The sequence below is a fragment of the Barbus barbus genome, assembly GCF_936440315.1.
Source record: "Barbus barbus genome assembly, chromosome: 34".
NCBI lineage: Eukaryota > Metazoa > Chordata > Actinopteri > Cypriniformes > Cyprinidae > Barbus > Barbus barbus.
The window spans coordinates 25,665,317-25,676,420 of NC_136762.1; the positions used below are offsets into that span (position 1 = coordinate 25,665,317).

An 11,104-nucleotide genomic window follows, 5' to 3' on the forward strand; every position below is an offset into this window, starting at 1 on the left:
ATTTGTCATTCCTCCTGTAGATGCTGCATTACCCACACGTTAGTGTTAACTATTTTTTATTATTATTATTACATATGATATATATATATTATTTTTTTTTGATGCAGAGGTGATATAATACAAAGTATAGTGTTGTATATGTACATACATTTAGAAAAAAATCTAAATATAAAAACTGTGGAGGATTTTCAATGGTGATGACCGTTGAAACGCGTGAAAAGGGTCCATTAAGTATATAGCTGTATCTGAAATCGCCCCTTATACCCTCATTCACTATTCCCTACAATATGTCACTAATTCAGTTCACTTGAATCTTGCAAACTGGCAGCTCCAACAGGAGGATTTATCTTGAATTCTGTCATGGAAATGATGTACAAGCCCTAGTTAAACAATTTAATAGTCAATTTACAATGAATTTATACCTGTGTTGTATTATGCTGTGGATGAAAATGAAAATGATTTAGTCAAATGAATAGATGGATGATTCAGCAGCGGGCACCATCATCTGGCGAGGCATGCATTATGGGTATTCTCTAGCCATTGAGCATCAGTTGTACACTCGTTTTTGCGGCCCATTGTGGGATTGAATGAGTGCACTCAAACTTTTCCACTATGGTTTTGGACGCTAACAATGGCTGTCCCCTCAAATAATGTCCTATTTAAGGGTATAGGGGTGATTTTGGATACAGTCATACTTAATAGACCCTTTTCACGTGTTTCTCAAATTATAAGAGTTGATTATGAAATGTTTGTATTTTACTCTTTTAACTATTTTATTTTTAATTAATCATTGTTGTCACGTTTATGTCTTATTTCTCTCCTGAGTCTCTCTCTTTTTGATTAATGACGTTTTGCATTGAAGGTTACATAATGTTTTTCCATAAATGATTGAAAGAAAGATGTGAGTCATGCCTCTGATGACATGCTGTGTGTCAGAAAAGCCTAGTAAATCATTTACTTGGCATAGTATTTCATATTCATATATTTAGCCCGCTATTATACCACACATAATAAACTGTAACCTTATTAAATGCAGCCAGAGATGTTGATCTAATAACCAATCCGTTGTAAGGTCACATCATGCCTGATCACTGGAGCGAGACATTCAACCCGGTTGCTTGGAGACGGAGGAAGGTGAACGCGCTTTGCGTAACTCTATCCAGAGAAGACATTGGGATCCAACTTTACTCGGCCAACATGTGCTATCTAGCATTAGAGATCGTTTCATAGCATTCGTGTTTTTAGACTTAAAGGTGAGATCGACAACGGCACAATGTCCTTTTCCATGTTGGGTTATAGGAAGATCGCTGTTGCGCGTAATCGTGTGGGTATCCATTGATTTCTGTGGCTGCGCTCTTCGCCTTGTCAAACATAATGCCTAGCCGTCAAAAGAAAGTGCTTTTCTCTGTCGCTGGCGTGCTTTGCTTTGGTTGTGTTCTGGTCGTGGCGGCTGCGATGGGGACGCAGTTCTGGGTTCAAGCGACGGTTCTGTGCAAGACGGGCGCGCAGATCGTCAACGCGTCCGGAGCAGAGCTGGAGAAATTCATCGGAAGGACGAACTACGGACTTTTCCACGGCCAGGGCATGAAACAGTGTGGTCTGGGAGACAGACCCTTTTATTTCTCTTGTGAGTAACTTAATCATATTAAGACCCAAATATGTAAACTTTGTCATCCTTCACTCACCCTCATGCTGTTCCAAACCTGTAGGAGTTTTTTTTCTTCTGCTGAACATTTTCCCCTGGAGGCAGTGGCTACCAGCAACTGTTTGCTTACCAACATTCTTCTTTCTGTCTTTTATTTTTTATTTTTATTATTTTTTTTACCCATTAGGGGTACAAAAGGAGTCCCTTTTAGGGACAAAAAGTTGCACCCCTAAAGGTACCATTTCTATACTTTTTTTTTTCTTCTGTCAGTGAAGGAAGAAACCAACGGGTTTGGAATAACCTGAGGGTGAATAAAAAACGATGACAGAATCTTCATTTTTGGGTGAACTATGCCCTTAAGAAAACACAAAAACAAAAAATACAGCATTAGTAAAAAAAAAAAAAAACACACACCAGAAATATAAATAGTTTTATTATGTATACCACAAAATGCAGTATAATAAAATGGTAATACTGTAGTACATGTGCATATACAGCACCTCTAAAAGTATTTGGACACTTGAGCATTTAAATAGTAGGTCTACCCTTGTTGCATTACATTAAATAACAATCATAACAGTTAACAAATGAGTTTTAAATCATAAAACAACAGATAAGCTGTACAAAATTAATAAAGTATTGCGATCTTTGTGGTCGAAAATAGTGGAACCGATTGGTTAATGTAGGCTACTGAGCACGTGTGAACTTGAAGGGAAGTGACTTTAAATCACTTTGACAGCAGTTGGTTAAAAGTCACTAAAAAATTGCTCATAAAAGTGAAGTTAGTGATCAGAAAAGCCCTTGCATCATTCATTTGCAGGTGCCATATGTGCTTTGTGATTTTGTATCTAATGCAGTGACTTCATGGATTTAAAAAAAAATATAGAATAATTATCCTTAATGTGATTATATAGCATAGTGCATGAGTCATATGGACTACTTTCATGATATGTTTATACTGCTTTGCATCCTTTATGAAGCCTTAAAAGATTTTGTAAATGCTTGGAAAGGATCAACCAATATGTTAGTCAAAGTTTCTCCTTTGTGTTTTATGAGAGAAGGAAAGATAGACAGGTTTGGAATGACATGAGGGTGAGTGAATAATGACATCATTTTGAATGAATTCCCTTTAAAGGTCCAAACACGTTTTGAGGCCACTGATGTGTAACAAACCTATTGTATTTCAAATTATAGTATATAAAAAATGACCTTCACAAACACATCTCATTTTTTAGTCATCATCAATCTTTTGCATTAGAAAATAGCTTCATGCATTGCAAGTAAATCCCCTTCTGTCTATAGATTTAACAGAGTCGAAGAGACATCTGATTCATTGTTCAGTTTATCAGATTTTAGTTTTGTGAAGGACTCGTCTCATTGATGGTGTTCTGAGTAGGGCTCAGACTGATCTTGTATGACAGCTTCATGTACAATGATTCATTCTTTCCTAATGAGATCTGGAAAAGCCCCAGATTCGAGAGCCAGACATGTAGCAGAACAAAAGTTTGTTTTTACTCACAGGGAGATACAGTGGTGTGAAAAAGTGTTGCCCCCTTCCTGATTTTTTTGCATGTTTGTCACACTGTAATGTTTCAGATCATCAAACACGTTTTTTATTATAATTTAAATGTTTATATTATAATATCTGAAACATTAAAGTGCGACAAACATGCAAAAAAATAAAAAATCAGGAAGGGGGCCAACACTTTTTCACACCACTGTACATGCAAATTGTGGACATGATCAGAGATTACTTTTAATGATTAAAATAAATTTCCATACATGCTATACTGAAATCGTATCCTCAAAATTATTCAGAGATAATGGCCAGAGTCAAAATGAAACAGTCACAATAGCTTGAAAACATTAATTGATGAAAAATGTAAAAACTGCTTCCCAGTACATTTTCCTCACTTATGAATGATAATACTTCATATCCTCACCAATGCTAAGTTAGGCCTCATTCGATGGAGCTCATGTTAGAAATCTCTTCACTCTGTGTAGTTTTCCCTGACCTGATGGGCGTGGGCCTGGCCAGTCTCCATGTGAGCGTGATCTTCTTCTGCGCGGTGCTCATCGTCTTCTCCTCAGTGTCCTGTGGCTTCTTCTTTTACAATGCTTTCGGAAGCCCATATGAGACACTGCATGGACCCCAGGGCCTTTACCTCTGGAACATGATAAGCTGTGAGTCTTGCTCACATACACACACACACACACACACACACACACACACACACCTGCTGTACCTATAGTACAATGAACAATAAACACTAAACTTATTTTTTTTTTTCACTCAGAAATTTGTAGCACATTTTAGATGTAATAGAAGTAACCTTAAATTGTGTCGGTGTTTTTTTTTTACATTGTGTTCTTTATTACTACTGTGATTAAACTCATCAAATTATCATCAAACCAATTAAAACTAAACGATTCTCACTGCATTCTTTAAACCAACTCCAAGAAGTTCATTTTAGGATACTCTGTAAACAATATTCAAAGAAATGAATGGAAATTCTTTAATAAATAAAAATGCTTACTTAATAAATAAAAAATTTAATAAAAATGAAAATTCTTAATTAAAAAATTCAATATTTTTTAGGTATTACAAGGAAATACTGTTTCAGTCTTTCTACTTCAAAATGTAATGTTGAATTCAATATGATACTTGCTGTTTCTCTGTAATTATTTGTGAAATTTACTAGCAATTTCTGAGTGAAAATTGATTCAATGTACACTTTCCAGTGTTTTCAGTCCAAATCATTCATTAAAAATTAAATAATAATAATAATACTAAAAAATGAGTGAATAAAATAACTTACTAAAAATAATAATCAAATCTACAGAGGTTCATAAGCAAAGCAATATTATAAAACAATACAAATTTCAAGCATTTACACAAATGAAAAGAATCACTGTTAATGCTATGTCAAAGTAAAGATTTTACCAGTTCAATAGCAGCTTGAATTCTTGAATCTTGTGAGAAAATCCAGATCTTGAAGACAGTATGTCAGAAATATTTCATGCATACATCAATTTAGACAGGCTCTTTGCTGAAGCACGGTTAAAACGAGCCTCTGCAATTGTTAATATCTCTCTGTTAGTAGTGAGAAAGTGAACTCAGCTATCCTGAGAAGAGAGAATAAATAAATAAAGTGATGGAAATGAATGCGTTTGGTGATTTCCACTGCATCTCTAGTGCCAGGTGCCTCTGTTGTGTGTGTACTGATGGCACTAGTACACAACTGAACGCCATTAAGTAAAAAATAAAGCAGAATCACTTGCAGATAATGGGACGTAAGAATAGTGTGGGAAACTTTAGAAATGAAATTATAATTATTAACAGCAGCCAGTACTGGAACTACCTATGTTATAAGTGGAAGTACATTTTTTTTTTTTTGTCAAATTGTGTTAAAAAATAAATAAATGCACACATGACAACAACTAACTTTATTTATTTTTACTTTTAAGCAAAAGCATATCTGGGAAACTCTAAATGGTCCTTTCATTTTTACACTGATTAATACAGGGCGGTAAAAAAAATAAAAATAACAGTTTAATTAATTTTATATTTTGTATATGGTTACATTTGCCCTTAAAATACTTCTTTACAATATGCCAATTTCTGATTATTATTATTATGTTGAAAAATATGTTTTTTTTTTCGTGATACCTATTATTTAAGGATCGAAGCGATGAATAGACAGTTCAAAAGAACCGCATTTATTCAAAATACAATTTTTTTGTAACAATAGAAGGTTTTACTGTCACTTTTGATCAATTCTTACTGAATAAAAGTATTCGAGTCTGAAAAAATTAGCCCCAAACTTCTGAATGGTAGTGTATTTTCTTTGTACCTCTTTTAATGGCAGAAAATATATATTTTCCATCAACCAAAATTATGTCAATAATAATGAATTAAAAGGGCATTTTTACTGAAATATTTACTCACCTTGTGTTTTGCAAACCTGATTTGTTTACATCCATGGAGCATAAAAAGAGATGTTTGGTAAAGTGGATGGCAATTTCTTCTTCAAAGCCCCAAAAGGGCAATAATATACCATAAAGGTATATCAAAAGTCTCTTTCAATCCAAGCAGATTTTTGTTGTTTGTCACACTTTAATGTGACAAACATTGAGCCGTTGTGATATCCTGCGTGGGGAAATCCTTCAGCTTCATGCAAATATTTTCCGATCGCATGCATTCCTCTTGAAATAGATGTATATCACTCACACACACACAAAAAAAACATGTGACTACACCTTAATAACAGCCCGTACGTCTTATGAAGTCATAAATGAGCTTTTTGTGAGGAACAGTTTGTCATTTTCATAGTGAAAACCTCTCAGATATTGCGTTCGTGTTTAGTCAAGTCTCTGAAAATGCTTCGGTCTTATGAATGATCATGGTGACACCAAAGGACAAGACTTTCAGTGAGTAATGACTTCTGTACTATTGCTCACTGCCCTTTTTATGGTACTTTTGGAGACATGGCAGAGAGACTTTTATTTAGGGCTGTATTTGAAGGCCCTAAAAAGCTAAATGGATTTAAAGTGTCACTTATACTTCCCAAGATAAAAGGCGATTTTAAATGGCAAGATAATCAGATTTCCTTTATAGAGAAGGGATGTGGTAATCAAGAATACAGCTGAACTCAAACAATGGTTGCTATGAGGTTTTCTTATTTAAAGGGAGTTAATAGGTCAATAGTTCAACCAAATATTCAACCATCACAAACCTGTATGAAGTTCTTCCTTCTGTGAGAAAGTCAATAAGGGCCAAGTGTTGTTTTGGAGACCCTTGACTTTCACTGCATGGTCAAAAACATGAAAATAATGACAGAATTTTCATTTTTGGGTGAACTATACCCTTCAGAACAGATTTTGTTCATTGTCCATTTTCATTAGTTGTGCTTTTATCTGTTACTCTGTTTCCCGTCAGGTTTCTGCGCCTGCATGGTCCTCATCCTGTTCTCCTCGGAGGTGAAGCTGCACCACCTGACCGAAATCATCTTCAACTTTAACGAGGCCAGCTTCGTCTACAAGACGCAAAACGAGAGGTACGACAGATCTTTCTGGCTTGTCTTCCTCACCTTCCTCATGCACGGCCTCAACATCTTGCTCATCCGCCTGGCTGGGATTCAGTTCCCCTTTCAGGAGGCCAAAGAGTCCGATGTGAGCACAGGAGCAGCGGATCTCATGTACTGACCAGCCCTGCTTCATCCCCTGCACATGGCATCCTACCGCAGCGACTGGCACTTCTCAACAGGAGTCTTCCGACTAGCAGCATCCGTTTTGCTTACAGCTGAACACATCTGAGCCTCTTAAGCCATTGAGACCATGTGTGGGATGAACTTGGAGATGCCCACGTGTCTTATCTCACAGCGGGGAGGCATTCATTCTGTCAATCACTCAGACAATTAACGCTCACGATTTCAAACGGCTGATGAAACACCCTGAAGTTTCCAGTCTGGCTGGAGACATGACAGTTTCCTTTGGTTGCGGATCTTTTATAATCACAAAAGGATGCAATTGACAATTTTACAATGACCCCGGAAACTGTTTTGACACTTAAGCCACACGTAAATATGTATGAATGTCTTTGCATTACTTAACAAAATGTCAAACCAAGAAAAAAAAAAAAAAATAGTACAGGCACACTTTTTAAACATTTTAAACTTTTTTAATTCACTAACTCACCAGACAATTAAAAGTATTGTAAAAATAGCTAAAACCATAAAAAAACAGGTTTTCATTACTTAAATCAGATATTTGATATTATTTTGTTTAGTTTGAAACATGCATGCATGGAAATGCATAAAAAATATAATAAAATTATGTTGTATCTAATTTAATAATTCAGGCATATGCATCCAACTATAACCATGGCTTTAGAATACCAGACAGATGTAAAACTGATATAGATTTTTTTCACTTATTTGATGATCAATATGGATTTAATGTTCTCATTAACCTTCCCACGTCTGATATTGTATAATTTTATTGTATTTGCATATTTCGTATATTCTTCTTATTTGTCTCCTGTGTGTTTAGACACTCTCGTTGTGCCAATGTGCATTTATTCATAATATAATGTGATGTTTAATAAATCAGTTTTTGGTATTTAATCACTGAAATGTTCTCAAATGCTATTTTCAAACTGAGATTTAAATTAAAGTGGACTAATTATAATAATTAAAAATGAGTGCAAAAAGGAATAAGAATGAAAGGGCCAAATATATATATACAAAAATACACAATTATGTATTGCATAGATGTGCTGTATTCATTCTGACACTGTTGTTCATGATTGTTATTGGACTGCAGCTTTTCTGGTCACTATTAATTCTGTGCCTTTACTCAGAATAAAATTAAATGAACTATTCTAGTTTCACTTATAATGCATTGCTTTTATGAACAGACAAAATAGTACATTTATAAATGTATTTGGTAGGTTTTATGCATCCAGAAACAATGCTGTGAAAGAAGAGAAAGGCAGCTCTCATCACTCAAGACATCATGAAGAGCACTGCATTGTTAGCACAGAATTCAGAGCAACAGAACAGAAACAAAGTACTCCACCTGCTGCCAGGAAAGTGTCAAATGAAAGGAGGCTCTCGGTCATGTTGTGCAGCCATGTGTCTGTCTGCCTCCTGAATAGAAAGTGTCTGGTATATAAGCAATGTCTTGGTGACCTGGTTCACACTGAGGTTTGAGCTTCTGTCAGAGTTTAAACAATTCTTTCCTGAACCGCAGTCTAATACTCATCTCTGAAGAAGAGATAGGGTATGGCTTTTCTTTTTAAGGTTGTGTGACACACATTTAGGTTGACTCAATTTAAAAGTGATTCAGAGTCTGTAGAAAATAAGCAAACGATAAATCAAATATATTTGGATTAAAGCAATACAGAATTAACAGCTCAACTTTCTATTCAGAGTTATTTTTAAAATTGAATTCAGCTGAATTGGCTGAACAGTTCATTCCATCATTAATTAATTAATTTATTGGTCCCACTTTATATTAGGTGGCCTTAACTACTATGTACTTACATTTAAATTAATCATTTGATACAATGCACTTATGTTTTTACATTCTACTTATATTTTAAAAAAATACCTATATGTAATTACATTTATAATTATACTGTTGACCTATCCCTTACACCTTAACCCAACCTTAAACCTACCCATACCACCAAACCTGTCTCTAACCATACCCATATCCCACCTCAATAGCAGCAAAAGTGTTTTGCAATGCAATATGAACACAATAAGTACATTGTACTTACTTTTTGATGCAAGTACATAGTAGTTAAGGCGACCTAATATAAAGTGTGACCAATTAATTAATTTATTTTACATGGATGTAATCTGTTGCCTTATAAATATTCCAAGTTTTCAGTATCAGCATCACTATAGTCTTTTTTTTTTTTTTTTGCAACCATATTCCGTGAGAAAGCTAAAACATGACCCCTCAATCTTTGCACACATCACCACTTTATTTCCGGTGCACAGAACCAAATAGAGACATACAGTCATATTTTTTCTCAATTGTTGTTTAACCTGAAAGTGTGTTCATCATATGTCAGCATTTGCTACTGAAACCTTGCCAAGCAGAAGCCGCTATAGCATCAGTGTCAAAAATGCATCAATAGATGGAGCTGTAACCAAAGAGCAAGTGGATGATTTTGTAAAGACTAAGATTTGTGAATTTCTACATTTTATACACTTGCTTTATATATACATTTTCGGTAAAGCAGGAGGAAAAAAAAATCTAAAAATCTAAAAATTCTAGTTCAAATGCCAGTAACAATATAGGGAATGCTATTACTTGCACATTACTTTAATTTTAAAGATTACAATTAACAACAGAGCCCAAACTTTTAAATTCAGTTGTACTTGAATAACCTAGATTTCATTATATTTATTTCATTACAGCAAGAAAATCTGAAACAAACATTTCAGGTAAATTATTCAGTAGGCTCTACTCACTGCAACTCAGGCCTACCTGTGTTGTTGTTTTAGAATGGTCCTGTACGGAAAAACAGAATGCCTACTGTTCTGCAAAACCTGTTATCTAAATAGACCTATCACAACTTAAACTAAATCATATTTAAATCTACTACTATATTCCATGAACATACACTCACCTAAAGGATTATTAGGAACACCATACTAATACTGTGTTTGACCCCCTTTCGCCTTCAGAACTGCCTTAATTCTACGTGGCATTGATTCAACAAGGTGCTGAAAGCATTCTTTAGAAATGTTGGCCCATATTGATAGGATAGCATCTTGCAGTTGATGGAGATTTGTGGGATGCACATCCAGGGCACGAAGCTCCCGTTCCACCACATCCCAAAGATGCTCTATTGGGTTGAGATCTGGTGACTGTGGGGGCCATTTTAGTACAGTGAACTCATTGTCATGTTCAAGAAACCAATTTGAAATGAATCGAGCTTTGTGACATGGTGCATTATCCTGCTGGAAGTAGCCATCAGAGGATGGGTACATGGTGGTCATAAAGGGATGGACATGGTCAGAAACAATGCTCAGGTAGGCCGTGGCATTTAAACAATGCCCAATTGGCACTAAGGGGCCTAAAGTGTGCCAAGAAAACATCCCCCACACCATTACACCACCACCACCAGCCTGCACAGTGGTAACAAGGCATGATGGATCCATGTTCTCATTCTGTTTACGCCAAATTCTGACTCTACCATCTGAATGTCTCAACAGAAATCGAGACTCATCAGAACAGGCAACATTTTTCCAGTCTTCAACCGTCCAATTTTGGTGAGCTCGTGCAAATTGTAGCCTCTTTTTCCTATTTGTAGTGGAGATGAGTGGTACCCGGTGGGGTCTTCTGCTGTTGTAGCCCATCCGCCTCAAGGTTGTGCGTGTTGTGGCTTTACAAATGCTTTGCTGCATACCTCGGTAGTAACGAGTGGTTATTTCAGTCAAAGTTGCTCTTCTATCAGCTTGAATCAGTCGGCCCATTCTCCTCTGACCTCTAGCATCAACAAGGCATTTTCGCCCACAGGACTGCCGCATACTGGATGTTTTTCCCTTTTCACACCATTCTTTGTAAACCCTAGAAATGGTTGTGCGTGAAAATCCCAGTAACTGAGCAGATTGTGAAATACTCAGACCGGCCCGTCTGGCACCAACAACCATGCCACGCTCAAAATGGCTTAAATCACCTTTCTTTGCCATTCTGACATTCAGTTTGGAGTTCAGGAGATTGTCTTGACCAGGACCACACCCCTAAATGCATTGAAGCAACTGCCATGTGATTGGATGATTAGATAATTGCATTAATGAGAAATTTAACAGGTGTTCCTAATAATCCTTTAGGTGAGTGTAAATGTAGGCTTGCTGTATTATTCCACTAATGTACACATTAACGCGCTCACAAAGAAACACGCGTGAACGCGTCCTGTCTGCACGCAGCCTGAAAACA

At 36.0% G+C, this 11,104-nt stretch overlaps 1 protein-coding gene across 2 annotated transcripts; it reads left to right on the forward strand.

The window, feature by feature from the left end:
* The first annotated feature begins 1,090 nt into the window (after positions 1-1,090).
* Positions 1,091-7,769, forward strand: LOC306853762 (clarin-1-like). Of its 2 annotated transcripts, XM_079391409.1 has the most exons (4): positions 1,174-1,627; positions 3,650-3,829; positions 6,585-6,702; positions 6,788-7,768. In XM_079391409.1, exons 1-4 carry the CDS (start codon positions 1,375-1,377, stop codon positions 6,819-6,821), a joined length of 585 nt encoding a protein of 194 aa, XP_079247535.1. In that variant the 5' UTR covers positions 1,174-1,374; the 3' UTR covers positions 6,822-7,768. The 2 variants fall into 2 exon arrangements, with proteins under 2 accessions (XP_079247534.1, XP_079247535.1); XM_079391408.1 differs by having other exon boundaries at positions 1,091-1,627; positions 6,585-7,769.
* Positions 7,770-11,104: the final 3,335 nt, after the last annotated feature.